Raw genomic sequence first — 21,828 nt, 5'->3', positions numbered from 1 at the left:
TTTTTGTAAATTCATAGCGTCGTTCATTTTTGTTAAATGTGATGCATTAATCGCACGTTTATCTTTCATTGATATATATATATATATATATATATGAGCTAATAGAAAAAAAATGAGAAAAAAAAGTAAGATTTTTTTCAGTTACAATTTTTAGAAAAAAAGTTCACTCGGATAAACCCATGATCGAGGTATATGACAATTTGATTACAACATAAAATATAAGATAAAAAATGATATTTTTTTTTCTTCACACAAACTAATCATAATAGATTCGTTAATTTAATCAGAGAGATATATGTATATATTCGAAAAATTAAATTTTCTATAATGATTCCTTTATAAAACATCGGATTTATAATAAATCCGATTTTGAGAATGCCAAATGGCATGTGAAGACTCATTGATGTTTATCCGAAAGCGCAATAACCGCATCGTGGTTTTGTGCAACTTATTTTTACTACATTTCTTTTTTCTTAATCGAAAATTTTTTTCTTTTTGTCGTCTACAATAACAAATTTATAAACTAAAGTATAATAGAATATTATACATTGTCGCATATCTTTCTAACACAAATGTTTTGTGTTTCTATCCCATTTTAGAAATTTTCAATTTTCGTATTATAAACCATATGTGTGATTATTTTTTTCGTTTTCTTTTTTCCTTTTCCCTTTTCGTAATAATAATAATAATAATAATCCTAAATCATTCGTGTTTATAAATAAAATAGGGGGTACGTACGTTGTGCTTATTATTATCGTGCGACTATATAACAATTGTCGTAACAATAATTGTCGTAAAATTTTATAGTAGCTTTCTTGGAAAACTTTACATTAGTAGCATTGTCTTGGAAAACCATAATAATTCTCGATTCGTTCTGCCTATCATGCCAATATAGATATTTGTCTCGGTAACTATTAAAAAAAAAAAAATTAGAAAAAAAAAAAAACAAGAAAAAATAATAAAAGAAAAAGAAGAAAAATCTTAAAAATATATATTTCATGGAGTAAAGAGGTAAATTGATTGATTTCTAGGTGTAAAAATCTATCCTACAAATAATAATACCACTATAAAATGTAGACCAAATATGATGCGATAACTAAATATAATATAATTTGCCTCAAAATGGCTACCTATTTACTCTTAAAAGTGGCTATGATAATAATTATTAAGTATCGTTCACGCTTTCTTTGATTGTTGTTTAGTTACACACTTTAAGACGTTATAATACATGTGAGTATGACACGGATTTTCACTAAAAATATTTGTTAGATACGCTGAGCATTACTGACTTAAGCACTGTACTAAATTCACATAAAACGTACTGTGTTATTAGAAAACTAATTATTCTTCATTGGTTTGCAATACTGGTTTAATAGATTTGTATAAAACCTTTGTCAACTGGAACTCTTAGAATAATGATTTACACGATACAGGTATTGGAAAGAATGCTACATACGAAGAAGTTATTAACTTCAACCGTTTGGACGCTATAACAGGCAATATTTGCAAATTCTGTTTTCAATCTGTATCAATGTCACTGTACTCCAATCTTTTTTTTTTTTAATGCATTTCTTTTCTTATCTTTTTTTTTTTTAATCTTTTCTTTTCCTTTGTAACACACTTCACACATCAGCGCAGAATCTAACTGTGTAACGTTGGATCAAATTTAGTAAATATAATCTATACTGTATCTTACACTATATGCTAAATCGGTCGATAAAAGTGAAATAAATCAGAATCGGCTACAATATTTCTAATACTTTGATTATATGATAATTACTTAACAAAACGACATTGTGTATATTAATTAAGGCATTTATCAATGATTTTTATCTCGGTTAGGCTACTTATGTATTTGTATACATTCTCCATGTTGCCTGATACAAAAAAGGTAAACGATTCTCTATATAAAAGCAGGAGAAAAGCAGGCAACTATGTCGTAAGTGCTGATAAATTTTAAGCATGGCATCTCTTATTGTTTATGTCCATTTATGTATCTGGCACTCTTTCCTATTTTAGGCTGTTTTTCATTTATTGTTATTTAACTTTGCTGAATTATTGCATCGCATGGAAAAATATGGCTTTATCCAAAATGCTATTTAACAAAGGCAATACACTGTACGATTGCGTCATATATGCGCCATAGCTGTTGTTATACAATGAAAATTTCTTTTTGACAAGGCAAAACCAGTATTTAAAAAAGTGATGATTATTATGCGACATCACTTTTATGAAAACTGGTGGTTTCTTATCGACGATTACAAACATTGTTATTTGTACACTAGCATGTAAAAAGCATTATACTACTTATGTCATGATCTCTCATGTCCTGTGATGTTTAACAAAGTTAAATGGTAAACTTTGAACAAATACCGGTTCTCTTATTGTTATAGATGATCAAGGTATGTAAAATACAGGCAGAAAGAAGAAACTTTCCTTGATAAAGATGTCTACAAAAATATTTGTATAATAGATTATAAGAGCTGCAATGTCTACGATTTCAGATGATTATTATATGCGCCACGTGTTACCAGTCTTGAACATAGTGACTTATGGATAAAACTTTATGATCTATGTACATCGCTTGTTACCAGATCATAAGAGTTATTATTGTGCCCAACAAAAGTGAAGAAGCTTCTTTGTTATTACTATCATTATCGATATCATTAATATTCTTATTTTTATTATTATAATTATAATTATTATTATCATTACCGTTACTATAAATTATTCAAACATAATCATACACAATGAGACAAAATTCGACATATATACATATACATGATGTGTTTCTGTATATACTATACATATATATACATACCTATATATATATATATATATATTTAAATATATACGTATATATTTGTATGTTTACATATGTATAAGCGGCGTACAGATGCCATAATGACTTAAGATAATAATATGCATATTGCTGAATTATATAAATATAATGTAATAAAAAATAACTTATACTACAAACTTATTGTATCAAAAACGTCTTGAAGTCATTAAAAAAATATTATTCACTTGATATTATATATCCGAACTTTAGTAAAGGTTTTATCATAATAATGCCTGTTAAAATGATGAATAAGTAGCACTTGAAATGAAATTTTTTACTCTATCCACATTTGCAGGCCATATTGGTCACTAAGTAGAAGAACGGAACACGGCCCGAAAGGAACCATATGAATTATGTTCGACCACAGCACAAGAGGATAATGGTTATCAAACTATATTTTACCATATCGTATGTGTGCGCACGCGCTCGCGTGTATGTGTTTGTATATATATATATATATATATATATATATATATATATTTGCGAACATATGTTAATTGCATTCAATAGGTACCATATATGAAATAAAGGAAATGGCGCGAGGGCAAAACAATATTTATATTCTATATAACTATATAAGATATAAGTGAATAAATTTATTAGCAATTAATATTATTATTAATATTTAATTATGATCCAAAACATTCGATCTCTGATAACTGCATCCTTATAGTGTGCAAATATGCTCGTTTAAAAATATATAAATGTTAAATGTTCCTTTACTTAACAAATGTGTGACAAACATTTAATGTGAGATGTCACCTAAATTATGATCCTAAAATTGCGCAAGAAAAACTATGTTTTTATGATGCTTTGTACTGAAAAGAACCGGATGCGATCAGTCTTTTGGAAAACACTGAGTTCATCTCGTGCATTACTATTGAAGAACTTTATATCTTATGGAGAAAATACTTGCTTAGCTTAATGCTGTGTCCGAACGTTCACATATGGAATTTATATACATGGAAAAGAGCTGTTCAAAACCCTATTTATAAATATTATACACATACGTATTATATTTCTATATATACATAAATATATACATATATATATATACATTTACACATACATATATATGTATATACATACATATATACAGTGCATGCGTTTAAAAAATTTATATATGAAAATTTAAAATAAATGCACGAGTTTTATGCAGTAGTAGATACTCTTATTAACGCCTGCATACCGCGTTTATACTTAACATCTTAGATATTGTAAAATAATATACGGATAAAGAGAAAACTCATAAAGAGTTTAAAAGGAAAGGATGACGGTCCAGAACAGCTCTAACTTTAGCGACAAATAATTTGTTCGATTCAACTGAAATCTAAAAACTCACTACTTTTGGTATAGCACTACGGTAGGCTGGAATTTAGGCTGTCTGGTAAACGGTAGTTTATCATATGATATGGTGGGCTTGCAGGGCTTTCAGGTTGACTGTTTACTCCAAGATTGCTTGAACCACGGCCACGCTTTCGCCTTTGTAAAATTCCCTTCCTAACCATATAGAAACGAATCGTACTGATTGGTATATTATATTTTTCAGATGCAACTTGAAATGTCATGCCACGTGCAACCATGTCCGAAGCTTGTCTGAGTTCTTCTTCAGAACGCCTTTGTCGTCTTTGATAGCCTGTCAATGGATAATATATTATTGATATATAGAATAAAATAAATACTATATATATCTAATAAATTTTTTAGGAAATTTTCTAATCGATACTTTTTTTTACCTTCTGTAACAGGATACGGACTGCTGGGATTGCTGCAGTTACTATTTCGTACCATAGTGATGGAATAAGGTTTGACATCCTGTTGTTGAGAAAATTGTTCGTCTGGTTCCATTTTAACCATCCCCTGAGTTTCCGTAAGAGTAGCTTCGCAAGCGCTAAGGGCTTTTTCCAAATGCTGTAATGCTTCACTGTGTTCCATAAAATTAGATGAATTTGGATTTTGCGAAGTTGGAGTATTATTTTGAGATGTAACGTTTCCTGTACTAGATCCAGGAACTGAGGTAGGCTCCAAAAAGCTTGAGCTTCCTTCGTCGTTAGATGGAATATCGTCTGATTTGTATTGAGGTACATCATGTTGAGTTGGCGTTGATGGAGTAATTGGTGGATTAGAATCTTGTTGTGAGTTACTCTCGATTGAAGAGCTATCACTTCCCTGAGTGGATAAGCCACGAACCTAGTAATACAATTTGTTCAAAATTGGTTGATCCTTATCATAAAAGGATTATCATCAAAGTATTTTGATATTTATCATAGCATTATTTATCCCATACCTGTAGGACTTCTGCCGCTTGCATCAATTTAGCAAGTTGTTGTTGTTCAACGTATACTTCACCACGGTACATAAATTCGACCAGTGCTTGAAGTTCCCACATTCTCATATCTCTCAGAAAAACAATAGGATGAGTACACGGAATTTCTAGCAACAAGCGTTCTAAGTAATCGCTACAGGCGGATAATACCACTTTATGACATTTTATAGAACCACCATCACAAGCTAAAGTAACATCGACGAATTGTTCCGAGCTCAATAACTTTGGAAAAGCACTGTGCATGTTCGATTGATGAGAATTCCATGATACACAAAATTGTTGTCGATTACCACCAGGGTAATTGCCTGGACTAGGCAAATTACTTCCGCTTTCCATGATTGTGGTAAAATAACTTGAAGGAAGCCTGTTAAAGCCAATCATAAATCAATTAAAACAGAAACTATATAAAATAATATGTAAGTGCAATTATTAATAAAGGACACGCTTTTGTTATAAGTCGCAATGATTAATTAGTAGTATATTCTAAATATATAGACTTATCAATGACAATATCATTTATGTAATTCATAACCGATGATAAAATGTATGTAAAATGTATGTAAATCATACATAATAGTAAACTAAAAAATGATTGTAACTTAAGTTAATACATTTTATTGTTAATGAATCTATTTCAAAGACTTAACAAAGGAACCTTCCTTTAAATAAAAATATATATAAGAAAAGTTATATTATAAACCTTTGAATATAAAATATTATATACCAAAAAAATATATATACCTTTGATTAAATTAAATTGAATACAAAAAAAAATGATTAAAATAAAAGATACAAATTAACATAATTGATTAAACTATAAAATAAGGATAAATTAGCATTTCCTATAACATATATCTTAAGATATATTATTTATAAAAAGATAATAGGGAGATAATTTTAAGAGGAGAGAAAGTGACTACTCATAAACAAGAATAGGTTAACGAGAAACGCGGCAGCATCGTTAAAAAAATGTACAATATGGCTGTCGAATATATGAGAAACTGTGGTAACAACAATATATATCAAACTACACTTATATACAGACTATTCTTAAGTTATATAAAATGTGCAACTAATCTTTATTCAAATTGGAATTTATAATCACCTTAACGCGATTTATAAACCAATGAAAGTGAACCGGACCGGAAAAGAGTAGTAAGAAAAATCTATAAGGAACGTTAGTTAGAGCATGCAACAAAACAACAAATCAGTCCTTATATATAAACGATAATTCCCATAAAAATAACTTTGAAATGAAAGCTCTACTTGCGCGGCATTTATCGTAATCACGTGTTCAAAGCGTACCAGCCGACAGGTTAACCGAAGAATTTGTGACGTGTGTGCGACGCAGACAATTTTTTTGTTAATTGAAAAATGGTGAAATCTTTGTGGGAGACGCTGTCGGCGTGAGTACCATCACCCCCCAGGAACGCCTTGAACACAAGTATCACGTTTCTTCTTAGTTTATGAAACCAAAGTGGTATGAATCGAATAATATCTAATCGGCATGATAAACGATTTATTTTAATAAAATATATTTCACTCACAATTCTAAGCCTCAGATGACTCCTCTTATAATTTCGCGTCGGTTTCGGGAAGAATCCCTTAAGAAAACATTCATCCGTCGAGATTTGCACTAGCTAGGGGAGCTGAAACGGAAGGGTGGGGGTAGTAAGACTGGGGGTAGCTTAGTGGAACACTAGCGCACCTTCCAGCATTATTACCAACTAATCCCTCCATCGCATAGTTACTAAAATTTCGATGAGCTATAATATCTCAATAAATTTAATTTTCTTTTATTATTCGTATTTAACATGATCGCTATACTGCGATACAATTTATATATGTTCAATTTGGTCGATAAGTCAAGTAATGCGATTAAATTTGATATGCAATTTTATATACGTGCAATGCGCAGCCGTCATTGCGCAGAACAATAATCAAAATAATTTTAAGAATTTTATGAAGGAGTACTTGTAACTAAGAATATATTACATCTTTCTTACCAATTTTGCATAGTTAAAGATAATATACTATTTCTAACCTTTCGTTAAAAATAAGTTATGTTATAATATAATATTATAGAGGCAATATAAACAATATTTCTTACATGATTATACCAATTTGAAATTTACCAATAGCAATCCTTGTCAAACAATTATGAAAAATATTACATTTTATATACGTAATATAACCAAATAACGCTTTATTATACTTGAGTTATTATTAAAAAATTGTGATATATTTTTTGTAAGTTATAACAAACAGTAAAATTACTAATTCTTATAATTATCTTGGAAATATTATTTTATTATTGAGCGTGAGAATGAAAAAATATTTGAACCAATCAGAATGAACGTCATTTCTAATTGGACATTTGTGCATCAACTACAATAAACTAATTTTCTTACTTAAAAATGCTTATTTGTGATTGGTTATAAAAATGATAAATTTGTAAAAACTGCATCAAAATTATTTATGAAAAAGCAGACTGTACAAAACTCAAGCAGACATAAACTTACTAAATAAATACAGAAGTGATCGTACCATCTAGTAGTCAAATTGTTTAAATCTTGCAACGAAATTTTATGAACAAAAATATATGTACAATATTATTAAAAACGCAAAATAAACTTGGTGTTTCACGTAAAGTGTTATACAAAAAGAAATTTATTAAAATTTATCATTATTATTCTAACTGTTTAATAAAATATTAATAATAATGTCAAAAGTGACAGGTTATGATACACATGATGATGGTCCTGGGTTTGTAGGAATCAGATTTTGTCAAGAATGTAATAATATGTTATATCCAAAAGAAGATAAAGAAAATAAAGTACTTATGTATGCGGTTAGTATAATTTTCTTTTCTTTAAATTCAATAATATTTTATTATTAAATGATTCATTCAGAATATCACTAAATAAAAATGATATTTTCAGTGCAGAAATTGTGATTTCAAACAATTAGCTGACAGTAACTGTATATATGTAAACAAAATTATGCACGAAATTGAGTAAGTATTAATTTCTATTTCTAAAAGTTTATTTTTTATAATTGATTTTATTGCAAGATTTTGTAAAATATTATGTTCTTTGTTTATAATTTTATAGTGAATTGACGCATATCGTTGCTGATGTTATATCTGATCCTACTTTACCAAGAACCGAAGACCATCCATGTCCTAAATGTAATCACAGGGAAGCTGTATTTTTTCAAGCTCAAACTAGAAGAGCTGAGGAAGAAATGAGATTGTATTATGTATGTACGAATCAACTTTGTTCACATAGATGGACGGAATAAATTTAGAATTAACGTTAAGTATTTGTTTAAAATAAAAATATATAACCCTATGATGTAAATTGTGTATAAACTTAAGTATTATATCTTTACAAGAAAAATGTATGACTGTACAGTGCGTTAATTATTAAATTTCTTCCTCAATTCCTTTTTTAACTTTCAAAAAATGTTATAGAAGTTACTCTTTGTCATGTATAATATAATCTTTTTTATCTTACATTTTTAAATATTGTAAAACCCTGATTCTCTCATATTACACTACTAATATTTAGAATTGCCTTTATATTGTAAATAATAGAATGTAAATTATATAATCTTAATATACGGAAATTTGATTTTAGAGGTTAGTTTTAGAAAAGATTATAAATTATAAGACAAAGGAATGAAATTAATTATTTAAGCATGGAGTATGTAGTACCATTATAATATGAATAGAATAAAATACTAAATATTAAAAGATGCCAACATTTAAACAATGAAATAGTTGGTACTAAAAATATGAATTAAAAATACAAAATTATACTTAAACACAAACATTGCATAATAACGCCATTAAATAATCAACAAAATATATATATAAGTTAACAATAAAAATGTGCAATATATTTTTAATATATATTTATAACAATATAATTATAAAATATATTTTCAATGTAAAAAAACATTTGTGAGAAAGTAATGAAGTATTGGTTTTGCATTAGTATAAAGTTTTGTTAGTAACAGTATTCTGCATAATTCAGGTCTAACAACATTAGATTGTTAAATAGAGGCAAATAATTTGAATGAAATATTAGTGATAAATAAATAATTTCATGGTGAATGGTTTGCTAACATGAACTAAAGCATTATTTAGTAATTTGTTACGCTTCCATTTATACATATATATATATATTACATATATGTATATATAGTAAAAAATTAATGTGTTGCATTAAAATAATAATACTTATCTTGACAAGTGACGACATTTTTGACTCAGCATATTTTATACAAATACATATATATATACATGCATGTACATATACTTTTATATATATTCATAGTATGAAAAACTAATACCAGATAGCAGTAGTATAGGCATCATAGATTTACACAGAAAGTAGATTCTAATCTTTATTAAAAGCTGGTCTGCGATGGTGGGTGGTATCGATGACGAGTTTGATCAAGCAGAAGTAGATGTAACAGAAAAAATGGATAATAATCAGCAAAATGGTGACTTAGTTGCAACCGAATTGAATAACGAAGAGAGAGATGTAAGTTGACAGTTTGTATTCTAAATCATTGTATTTTGATGACGCCATTGACAATGGACACTTATCAACAATTTTATTTAGAATGACAAACATTTTTAATTTCTTTTTTTCCCGTTAATATATTTTCTTCTTTTTTTTTTTTTTTTTTTATAAAAAATGTAATATTAATTCGAAATTACATCGAAAGAAATATTATTTCATTAATATGAAATTATAATTCATTTATTTTATTATGTTAATGCAATAGTTATGAAATCTTATTTTTTTTCTTTCATTTTATATGCACACACGTACATGCATGCGCATATACATAATATATAAAGATAAAAGCAACGTAATAATTTTGAATTTAAATATTTTTCACAGGTTAATGCAGAAGTAGATGAGCAAAGAAAGAAATATCAACCTACCCATTTAGAATCCTTCTTTGCAATAACAAAATCTTTAATAATTAGAGCACTGATTATTTATTTCATCAGTTCTCTATTTAGGCGTCCCCAAACGGATAATACTCAGATATCTAACAGTGGCAATAATGTTCCAAAATTACATGCAATAAATATATTTAAGAACTGGACATTATTTGATCTACACGTTTATATGTCAGAAGATGAAGATTTTAAAAAATTTGATGACCCAAATGCTTTAATATGGTTTGAACAAGGATTGATTTATGGAGATTGGTTTAGTGGCACAGATAATGATGGTTCTAGAATTCTCAATATACATTTTACTCCGTCACATAAACTATTAAATAATGGTACCATTTATCTGCATGTATATGTCACTAAAACTGGTAAATCTCCTAATCCTAAGGCTGGAAAAAATGCATTTGCCGGTGAACAAATGTCATATGCTAAAAAAATGTTAGTTAAATTTAAAAAAATTCGATATCAAAAGAAACATAATTTATTAACCGGTGAAACGACAGCTACTCAAGAACAACTACAAGTAAATAGTCAGAATTTTATTATTTAATTATAATAAGTAATATTACACTAACGCGTTGAGAACAAATTATATGTTTAACTTTTGAATATTGATCTTGATAGAAAGCCGAGATAATGAATCAAGAATACATCTCCCATTGGCATCCAAATTTAACTATTAATTTAGTAACTGACCAAACAAATTGGATGGCTGGACAAGTACCACAACCTTTGGATGAACGTGAGTAATATTTCATTTAATTAATTTAAAATAGTAACGTGTTAACAATTCAGATGATTCTACATGAAAAATTAAGTTAAAAATATAGAATAAAATTTGTTCATATAAGTCTTTGTTTTTGAGAAAATATATCGAGTACTTTAAATATCAATATGAAATTAATTTATTAATAATATTATTATATAGATATAAGTTTCCTTCCCGGAGAATCATATTATAGACCAGTTATATTCATGAATGATTTTTGGAATATGCAACGTGACTATCAACCATTAAACAATACTGTTAAAGAATTAGAGCTCAGATTGATATATCAACCTCTTTCATTATTCAAATGGCAAATCTATGTAGCACAATCTATGAGAAACAAATGGACATCGTTTATGGGTATGCAATAATAAAAGTATCATTTTTAAATGTAGTTAATTAAATCTAATAAATACTGATAGAACTATTTTTGATTTTGTTTTTAGGAGACATGTCTGACGAAGATGATACTGATCAAGACACTTTGAAGGAAACTCTATTAGAAACGAATATTTATTTACTGGGATTAACTATAATTGTATCAATTTTACATAGTGTATTTGAATTTTTAGCATTTAAAAGTGGTAAGTTAATATCAATCTCTATTAACATATTATATTTAATTATGATTTATTAACATCGACTTATCTGTTTTTAGATATTCAATTTTGGAATAATCGTAAATCTTTGGAAGGTTTATCAGTACGATCTGTCTTTTTCAATGTTTTTCAATCACTTGTTATCCTACTTTATGTATTAGATAACGAAACTAATACAGTAGTACGAATTAGCTGTGCTATAGGTTTGTGCATCGAAGTATGGAAAATTAACAAAGTCGTTGATATTAATGTTGATAGACAGTCAAAAATGTTTAAAGTCTTTCCAAAAATATCCTTTCACGATAAAGGTTCATACGTGGAATCTTCCACTAAAGAGTATGATAGACTCGCATTTAAATATCTATCATGGGCTCTTTATCCGCTTTTAGGAGGTTATGCAATTTATTCTTTAATGTATTTAGAACATAAGGGATGGTATTCGTGGATATTGAATATGCTATACGGATTTTTACTAACATTTGGATTTATCATGATGACACCACAATTATTTATTAATTATAAACTTAAAAGTGTAGCTCATCTTCCTTGGCGCATGATGTCGTATAAATTCCTTAATACTTTTATTGATGATATATTTGCATTTGTTATTAAAATGCCAACACTTTATAGAATTGGCTGCTTCCGGGATGATATAGTTTTCTTCATATTTTTATACCAGAGATGGATATATAAGACTGATCATACGAGAGTTAACGAATTTGGTTTTTCGGGTGAAATGCAAGATCAATTAGTTCAAGATAAAAAGCAACGTTCTGTCAAAGATCGTTCTAAGGATGAATTAAGTAAAAAAGATAAATAATGCTTGATTTAGTATTAGTATGAAATATGTTATATTAAGTTAATTATCAATTCAAACAAATTTACTAGTAATCATGTATATAAACAAACACACAACGCACACATTAATGTATCTAAATGAGATAAATACATTTTTGTGTGTATACTAAATATTATATTCAATTAGTTTCAAAATCTAGAACGATTGTGCTAATGCATTGCAAATTTCAAACAAAACAAAAATTCATTATTATTTAATACATGTCGTTTGGTATATTTATTGAAGAAGATAAGGGCAATATTTTCATACATTTGTAAAAACTTTCTTTTTGTTTCCCCGGAAATAATGGACATTTTATTATCTGTACTGTGGAGCTATGCATAATATATAAAGAAAGTGCATTGCAATAAAAAAAGGAAATTTTTATATTGTTAACTTATTCGTCAGACTATTTCTATAGCTAATATTGTTTCTAAATAACATTATTTTTATGATCTCTACACTTCTTATATAACTTCATAAAGCATAATATATTTTTTATTATTATTTTTTATTATTATTTTTTATTATGGTTTTTGTTTTTTAAATATATAGATCAGTGTGTAATATTTTACATACTTTTTACATAGATGTAAGGAGTGTAGGTTTATACAATAAATATATTTTGTAACAACATTAACAATCATTCTGGTTAAATTATTTTCTAGGACTATTTAAGAAAAGAAACAAAAAAGAAAAACAATTTGATGTTGATTATTATTTTGTAAGTCATATCTCCACAAGATATACATATATATATATATATATATATAAATGTGCAGTATGTGCATACATACACGAATAAACCAATATATTAATGTAACTTCTTCGTATTTGAGAAAAACATGTATTTCTACAATAGAATATATTTACCTATTAATTTCTTAACCATTTATATACAAATATATTGTACTATAGTTGTGAAAAAAAAAACGAAAATATTCAGTATTTGATAAATGAGCGTGTTGTGCTGGATATTAAAATTTGTTAAAACTCCGAGCGGTCTTAGATTCTATTATAATTGTCTTTAATAAATCAAAATTCATGATGTATATTTCTTGCTTCTGTAGTTCCTTTATAGATAATTGTGAAAAAATCTGATTCATTGTGTAATTGTTCAATTAAATAATCTTTTATTTCTTGTATACGTATTAGAAGTATTAAAAGTATTAATACTTTTCTTATAAAAACCAAACATTGTATGTGGTTTATTATATTTTTATCTATTGTAAAATGCAGAGATATAATGAAGTATCAATTGAAAATATGGAATACATAAGCAAAATAAACTATTTTTTGTATTCATCGCAAAAATATGTAATTATGAGTAATTAAATATTAATTTACATTGAATGTGAAAATAGTGTTAATAGATAAAAATAATAAATTAGATTATATATATAACAATTTATAGTTGCATCATATAATATAGAATTTATAATTACACATAGTGCAATCATGTATACTTTTATGCAATGCAATAATGCGTTTCTCTATGTTGTGTTGTTTTATTATATATAATAGCGCATATATAGATAATATATTTTACTCATAGTAACATATATTAGCGTACAAGATTAATCACTCTTAAATTTTCAATTGCACATAATTTTATTTAATTGCATCTTTGAAGGTAAGCATAGAAAAATTGAAAAAAAATCTTGGTAATAAAGCCATTGCATTCTAATATAATAAAAAAAAAATATATATATATTTAAAGAATAGTAAATAAAGTGTCTAGTGCTGATGGTATATAAAATATAGCATTAAAAAATTAAATTAATAAAAAAGCAAGTTTTATAATACCTGCATAAAACACAATTGAAAGAGCCATTACCGGCTCCATTAAACATATTTCTAAGGTTAACAATTTCAGGAAAAAAGAAAACAACTTTTTTGTTCTACTTTTAGCCACGTTTTGGTAATTTCGTATTACTATAATACCGTTTTGTAATTCATATTATGTCTATACGTGGCGCTGAAATAACACACGCTTTGAACGAAAATCGGTGAATAACTTTAAAGGATATTTATTCTATGTATACTTTTATATATATATCGTGTAAAAAATTATATACTCTCTTTTTTTAAAAGTTAAACGAACAAGTTAAATATTTCACGTGGTTCGATATTATAAATATTGTTCAAATATATTCTTATAAAATTAATCGTTCTTAACCTATAAAAGTAATAATAATCGAGTCAAAGAAAATTACAAGATTATCTGGATTAACCGAAAAAATAGCGTGATATATAAATGAAAAAAGTGTAATGATTTGTAACGTGATTGAATGTGATAATTAATTATTAAGTGATATTAATTTACTTTGTATTTTTCGACGTTAAAGGAAAAAGAAAAGAAAAAAAGAACAAAAAAAAGGAAATACAACATTATACATATTTCAAATTAACGTTAAAAAAAAGCATGTAGCGTGTCGCGATCACATGATTTATTATTTAAATGAAAAATATTTTATTGAATTGAATAAAAAATTACATTTTATATCGCTCGATTTGAAAATAATTTAAATTTAAGTCAATCATATAAAGAAAAAGATATATTTATATATATATATATATATAAACATATCTATACAAAGAGAATATTGAAATGAGTTCTCAACAAAGTCCGGCAGCATTGCAATCAAGTGTGGATCGTGAAAAAGTTTACACGTGGATCATTGAACTATCTAATCCTGAAACACGAGAAAATGCCCTTTTGGAACTAAGTAAAAAACGTGAAGTTGTACCAGACTTAGCTCCAATGTTATGGCATTCTTTTGGTACAACAGCATCTCTTTTACAAGAAATTATTAATATATATCCAGCTATTAATCCAGCAACTTTAACTGCATATCAGAGTAATCGTGTATGTAATGCACTTGCACTGTTACAATGTGTTGCAAGTCATCCGGATACGAGATCTGCATTTCTTCAAGTACACTTCTTAAATACATACTTTTATTAAATCTTTTAAATTCTATATAATTGCAAAATAATAAATCATAATATTTTAATTACAGGCACACGTTCCATTGTTTCTCTATCCATTCTTACATACCGTAAGCAAAACAAGACCATTTGAATATCTCAGATTAACGAGCTTGGGCGTGATAGGTGCATTGGTTAAAACCGATGAACAAGAAGTTATAACATTTTTATTGACCACTGAAATAATTCCGCTTTGTTTGAGAATCATGGAAAGTGGTTCAGAATTAAGCAAAACTGTTGCCACTTTCATCCTACAAAAGATTTTATTGGATGACAGCGGTCTTTCTTATATATGTCAAACATACGATAGGTTTAGCCATGTCGCTATGATATTAGGAAAAATGGTTTTGTCATTGGCCAAAGATCCTTCCGCAAGATTATTAAAACACGTCGTCAGATGTTATTTAAGACTCTCCGATAATCCTAGGTAAGATTTGATTATTTTTTAGCAATATACGACATATAATAAGATATTTTTTTATTTGTAGAGCTTTACTAGCGCTGAGACAATGTTTACCGGATCAACTAAGAGACAATACTTTTGCAACTTGTTTACAAGAAGATGCATCAACCAAACACTGGTTAAATCAACTTCTTAAGAATTTAGAAACTGGTCCTCAACCAGTTCCTCCTACCCAACCAGGTCAACAAGATCCTAGGACTATTGGCATGTCACCACTTACTTCTTAGATCTTACTATTTTATTACTAATATGATAATTCTTATTTTTCTAAAAAATGAAAAAACAAAAGAAGAGCCTCAGCTCTGTGGTATTAAAAGCTTTCTCGTTTTTAATCAGGATATATTATTTTTGTTATACGAGGAAGATGTTCTTTATGTGCTTCTGACTCTTATGAATAACATTTGTCTTATTTTTTTTTATTTTTCAAAAATAGATTATTTCTTCTTATACGTTAGCCGATTATTTTGTATAGATACTTCTATTGAAAGGAAAATAAGAAAAAAGAAAGAAAAAAAAAATAGAAGATAATTTTACAAGAATTTTCTTCGATTGTCATATGCAATAATATTAAATGCGTATAGTAAATCTACGTATATCCCATCTATATGTGTGCATTTAGCATATCAAAATTATGTACTCGCAGGAAATTTGAAATTGTTTGTGATTTAAAAGTCCTGCAAATTATATATTGTATAGCAATTGTATTTTTAACTTGTAATGATACGAGAAGGTTAAATCATCGAAACTTAAGTGCATATTTTGAAATAAAAACTGTACAGTATGTGAGAATTATATTCGTCAAATATGATCTGTATATGATAGCAGTTATATAACATAAATCATTGTACATATATATATATATACTTGTACTGAAAAATTCATTGAAACGATGAGCATCCTCTATAACGTAGTCTTAACATTTTCATACTATTATTATAATGATTATTATCGTTATTAATAATAATAATAATATTACGGAATGAATAATGTAAAAGTTAAGCACCTAGCAAATTTTATGGCACGCACATTTACAAAATAAGAAACGACAATAAGATTATCGTAATGAACGTTGACTGTTCGACGCATGATAGTATGCAAATAAAATGAGAACCACAATTTCTTTGTATTAAAATGATATTGAGATAATTAATTAATTATAATTAATTAATTTAAAAAGAAAAAAAGAAGGAGATCGGATAAAAAACATCCTATTTATTATTTACTCGAAACGAATGAACGATTTAATCATTGCCTAATCTCATAGATAAATTCTTTAATCGAAAAATATAAGTAATTATTTTTTATAATCATTTTAAAAACGCGTCGACCACATGGTTTTTTGAAATTCGAATAATTCACGTGTAAAATTATTTTTGCGGATAAGAAAAATGCGTCACATTGAGAACTATATATTATAATAGTGTCTTTAGCGAGCGATAATTAAACAGGGGGGGAAAAAAAATGGAAAGAAAAACATCGCGATTACTAGAAAATCACAGTCTGAATTTATGGTATTTACTTATGTAATTTAGAATACAAGATATTCGCTAACATCCTGATGACTGATGTACGTCTTTCCTTTCTGCTCCTCTCCTTTTAAGTTCCATCTTGTTCTGAGGATTTAAAAGAACAGAAATGAAAATAAAATTGAAATTTGTATATATATACACAATAATATCGATTGGTGGTATAACACAATACAACAACAACGACAACAAATGTCTGAGACAGATAATTTGAAAGTTACATTTATTTTGATAAAAATATTTATGGTGATTTAATTGAAAAAAGAAAACTGTAATAATTTAATTGTATCAATTTTAGTTTTCTTTTTTTTGTTTTTTGAAATATAATAAAATAAACGTATACAAAAATATCAAGATTTAATACTCAACCGATTTAATAATATTTGATTGTTTGATAGTACAGCTTCAAATATATATTCCAAAAAAATAAGTTTAATTTTGTAAGTATTAAAATATGTGTAGGAATGGATGACGAGGAAAGAAATAAAGCAAGAAATGAATATACATAATTACATACCCTTTTCTTAGAAACTTTAGAACGTAAGAAACCGTGTATGATAGGCGTGTACAGTTTTATATCTCCTATTTTGTATTTATTCGGGCCAGTAATCCAGGAGACAATAACGCCGATTAAAATCGCTGTAAGAAATCCCACCCACGTGTACCATAAATAGGACATTCGATATAAAAAGAATGGTTGCTCTCTGTAAAATTTCATCAAGTATACGATTTTTCGTGAATTAATTACAAAACAAAACAAAAAACGACGATAAAAATATAAACATAACTTTTAAATATGCATATACGTAAAATTATACAGGGTGTTTTGTAACTTGTGATACATGCGATGATTCTGCATGAAAAAATTAACATTAATCGAACAAATGTTGGAGAATAGAATTTGTTTTCGAGAAAAATAAATTAAAAAAAATGTGTTTTTGAATAGGCGCGCTGAATTTAATTCAATTTCAGTTCGAATAATGTGTTCGAACATGTTTATAAAACATTGTCGGATTTATTACTTATCGAACAAGAATTTTAGTTTTCATAGTTGCAAGTTTAGTCAATAACGACGACCACCAGTTACAGGACACCATGTACAATATATTAGCTTGCATTTTCGTGTCTAATGTAATTAATCGTTAATGACCTGACTGCATTTTCAACGATAACCGTCATATTTGCTGCTGTAATTTTCAACGTGTCGACACATCCATCCACGGAAACTGGTTTTTCCGTGAAGATTATTTTACCATTAGAAATGGCAGCTTGGGTACCAAATGATATCCAAGCAACTAGATTTAAACTGATTATACCACCTATTAATGCACCCTGTTCAAATAAAATGAATAATCAATAGTTATATTAAATGAATTATTAGATTGTTATATATAGTAAAATTAGTTTCAATTATATATAATAAATATTCTATATATTTTTAAATACACACATACATACACACATCTTCTATGTGAAAATGTTATTTAAATTTACTATTTTCTATTAACACGCGTGTGAATAGAGAAAATAAACGCGATAACATGATAATCGACAAAATATTTGTGATAATTTTATTAAAAATGAATTTATAAAAATGAAGTATAATAACTTGTGTGTTAAGAATTTAAAAATATATTTTTTTTCTGGGTGGAGAGAAGGATAGGTATATCGTGATAATAATAAAAATATGAAACAAAATTTAATCGAATTTTTTGTCGATCGTATGTGCTCTCGTACAAATTTCGAAGAATTTGCGTAATTTAATAGAGAGAAAAAGAGAGAGAGACAGAAAGAGAGGAAAAAAAAGAAAGAAAAGTGTGAGATTCAATTTAAAATGAAATGTCCGAATATTTCTATGACTCTAACTGTATCTACAGGTTTCGAGTTGGGGAGCTTCGACAAATGGTGCAAGGACTATTAGCATTTTAAATCGAATGAAAGCTCAGCAGAGAAAAGGGATTCTATAAATTCCGACGAAGCAGCGGCTTTAATGCATTTGCCTTAAAGAACAAAAAAAGAGAGAGAGATAGAAATAAAGATGAGATAGTAGACACGCATAATTCGATGTTAATAATGGTGATGGGGTTGGTGGGGGTGTTTGGCAAAGATCATTTCGTTCGATGATCATTAGCATTGTATAGCTTTGCACGAAATTTTCTTCGTTCTTATTATTATTTAAATCAAAAATTCATAAAATTGATTAACTTTTTTTAATATATAATGTTGCGCGATAGTCGAGAGAGATCGAATTGAAATGAAAATGAAAATTCATCAAAAGAGGTATGTTACTATTAAACGATTGGTAATAACGTAATTATTAATTGACAATTTGAACAATTAAATATTATAACAAATGTTCAATGATATAATATGATAAATGAAGAATTTATTTAATCGACAATTACCGTAGAATTGGCAAATGGAAAAAACATGCCCAACGTGAAAATTCCTAAAAGTGGACCAGCTGTTATACCCGATAAACTTTTACCAGCCTGTAAACATAAAAAGATTATTTGTTTATTTTCTTTTTTTTCTTTTCTTTTTAATTGCAATGTAGAATGATTCGATACAATTCGAACGTTATTGTGTTAATATCGTTTTAATTAATTACCTGAATCAATGTGGTGAGTTTTTCAACTAAGAAAACCAATCCAACGCAAATGATACCAATAACAATGACTATTAATTTCATTATTCTACTAGCACCAACGTTAGATATTGGTTTTCTCAAGCAGGGTTTTATTATATCTTCGTAAATAACGCCGGACATTGAATTCAAACCGGTTGACATTGTGCTATATATAAAAGAATTTTCATTAATTAATTATTATAATTATTTTTTTTTTGTAAACATGATTTTTAATGTGTTTGAATAATAATTCAATTGAAAATACTCTGTATTAATATATATATATATTCTTTTATTTTTTCTTTTTTTTTTTTATCTATTATTTTTTACCTGAGAGCAGCACTGAAAACTCCAGAAACGAATAGCCCAGGTAAACCAGGTATCGATCGTGCTATCTCCATCACAAAGTATGGCAACAACTGATCGGGTTTCCGTATTTGCTGAAATACGAGATACTTTTTCGATTTTTACTCCTCTGATTACGAGTTTAAAGGAAAAGAAACGATACTGATACCGATCAATGAGAAATTTGATCGGAACGATGAATCTAGGAAATTTGGATTATTTCTTTTGCTTCAATAATAATAAAAATAATAATAATAATAAATTAATGTCCCTTATTTAACCTTTTGGGTGCTATGGACGCATATATGCATTTGGTAAAAGTTGATACGCGTGTTGTTTATTAATGTGAATGTAAAATAATGTAATATTTTTGTTATATATTGTCAGATGAAAGAAAAATTCTAATTATTAAATATAATTTATAAATATTAACATATCTGGTCACATTAATAATAAATTATTGTATTCGTAGAAAACACTTCAGTTAAAAATGTATTCAACACTCAAAGGGTTAATAGAAAATAAATAAAAACAAGAATAACGGGACACGAAACATTATAGTATTACAAAAATTCGATTTTCCATCCATTATGCAACGAACACAAACGATCTTTAATGTTTTTAAATGAGATTACATCATACGTAGCCCGCGTGTAAAGTAACGTTAACGTTAACGTAATTATATTTTCTAACAAGTATTAGAGATAGAACACAAGTAATATTACTCGCTTAAAGTATGGAAATGTAAACGTAGTTTAAGTTTGAAATTATGTTTCCCAAACATGTTTCTACCCTTACCTTCGTTGATATGGGATCACACTTGTAGAATGCTGCGAAAATAACGATTCCGGTGTAGCAGCATAAAGAAACAATTGTTACTATACCAACAGCCATTATCATGATTGTTCTAAGAAAGAAACAAAAATAATAAATAGGGGAGGGGGTAGATGTGATAAATAGATCACGAATTTTTCAATATTGCACGCACAATGCACGGATTAAATTAACCCTTACGGGCATAGCCCGTAGTATGATAATCGGGTCAGATATAAATATTAGCGACGGGCCCTATTAAAATTATTTATGTTAAAAATATGTATTATATAATAAATATAATGTAAATAAAATATAAAATATAAAAATTTTCGAACGCGTAAATAATAATAATCGTAGGTTAAGGTGGTTAATGTGTATTAAATATCTATTGGAAATATTAAAACGTTCAAATAATATTAAATTGCAATAGGATTGTGTTAATTAACTTACATATTGGATTTTTTCAAATTGGGCATTGCCAGACACCTTTGCACCATTGCTTGATTAACCGAACAAGTGGCCAGCCAATTCAGGTAATTACCAATAACGACGGTCCAGAAAGTATGCCTCACAGTAGGATCCGGGTCCATGCTATAGGTAATGGAAAGAAGAAGAAGCGACTACGGAAAAATCATTGCGTATCATAAATCGAATTTGTAGGCTATTTTTTTTGTAATTATAACACGCGAACCCCCCCCCCCCC

The 21,828-nt window shown here is 27.6% G+C and overlaps 5 protein-coding genes across 6 annotated transcripts in view; 3 read left to right on the top strand and 2 right to left on the bottom strand.

Annotated features, from left to right (window-relative positions):
* Window positions 1-3,919: 3,919 nt before the first annotated feature.
* Window positions 3,920-7,166, bottom strand: LOC106791507 (broad-complex core protein isoforms 1/2/3/4/5). Of its 2 annotated transcripts, XM_014757183.1 has the most exons (5): window positions 6,716-7,166; window positions 6,474-6,601; window positions 5,130-5,532; window positions 4,579-5,032; window positions 3,920-4,478 (listed from the first exon to the last, which is right to left on the bottom strand). In XM_014757183.1, the coding sequence occupies exons 3-5, from the start codon at window positions 5,502-5,504 to the stop codon at window positions 4,201-4,203; spliced, it is 1,107 nt and encodes a 368-aa protein (XP_014612669.1). In that variant the 5' UTR covers window positions 5,505-5,532; window positions 6,474-6,601; window positions 6,716-7,166; the 3' UTR covers window positions 3,920-4,200. The 2 variants fall into 2 exon arrangements, with proteins under 2 accessions (XP_014612669.1, XP_014612668.1); XM_014757182.1 differs by lacking the exon at window positions 6,474-6,601 and having other exon boundaries at window positions 6,716-7,165.
* Window positions 7,167-7,516: 350 nt separating this feature from the next.
* Window positions 7,517-8,610, top strand: LOC106791497 (DNA-directed RNA polymerase II subunit RPB9). The gene is made up of 3 exons (XM_014757154.1): window positions 7,517-8,019; window positions 8,111-8,184; window positions 8,282-8,610. The coding sequence occupies exons 1-3, from the start codon at window positions 7,891-7,893 to the stop codon at window positions 8,469-8,471; spliced, it is 393 nt and encodes a 130-aa protein (XP_014612640.1). The 5' UTR covers window positions 7,517-7,890; the 3' UTR covers window positions 8,472-8,610.
* A 923-nt stretch (window positions 8,611-9,533) lies between these two features.
* Window positions 9,534-13,407, top strand: LOC106791506 (cleft lip and palate transmembrane protein 1 homolog). Its single transcript, XM_014757181.1, has 6 exons — window positions 9,534-9,721; window positions 10,088-10,672; window positions 10,774-10,891; window positions 11,078-11,278; window positions 11,365-11,502; window positions 11,577-13,407. Exons 1-6 carry the CDS (start codon window positions 9,602-9,604, stop codon window positions 12,335-12,337), a joined length of 1,923 nt encoding a protein of 640 aa, XP_014612667.1. The 5' UTR covers window positions 9,534-9,601; the 3' UTR covers window positions 12,338-13,407.
* An 895-nt stretch (window positions 13,408-14,302) lies between these two features.
* LOC106791503 (cell differentiation protein RCD1 homolog) lies at window positions 14,303-17,362 on the top strand. The gene is made up of 4 exons (XM_014757177.1): window positions 14,303-14,364; window positions 14,984-15,293; window positions 15,379-15,773; window positions 15,835-17,362. Exons 1-4 carry the CDS (start codon window positions 14,318-14,320, stop codon window positions 16,034-16,036), a joined length of 954 nt encoding a protein of 317 aa, XP_014612663.1. The 5' UTR covers window positions 14,303-14,317; the 3' UTR covers window positions 16,037-17,362.
* The window catches only part of LOC106791502 (sodium-coupled monocarboxylate transporter 1-like), a gene marked incomplete at its 5' end in the record, with an annotated part of 5,899 nt that continues 1,362 nt past the window's right edge, over window positions 17,292-21,828 (bottom strand). Inside the window, 8 exon segments of the mRNA XM_014757175.1 lie at window positions 17,292-17,422; window positions 17,853-18,039; window positions 18,486-18,667; window positions 19,741-19,827; window positions 19,947-20,130; window positions 20,295-20,404; window positions 21,108-21,216; window positions 21,576-21,716. Coding sequence (XP_014612661.1) covers window positions 17,357-17,422; window positions 17,853-18,039; window positions 18,486-18,667; window positions 19,741-19,827; window positions 19,947-20,130; window positions 20,295-20,404; window positions 21,108-21,216; window positions 21,576-21,716 — 1,066 coding nt within the window.

Source organism: Polistes canadensis, unplaced genomic scaffold, assembly GCF_001313835.1.
Source record: "Polistes canadensis isolate GaletaPanama2010 unplaced genomic scaffold, ASM131383v1 scaffold_313, whole genome shotgun sequence".
NCBI lineage: Eukaryota > Metazoa > Arthropoda > Insecta > Hymenoptera > Vespidae > Polistes > Polistes canadensis.
Note: the sequence above shows the minus strand (reverse complement) of the source record. Positions and strands in the feature narration are given on the sequence as shown.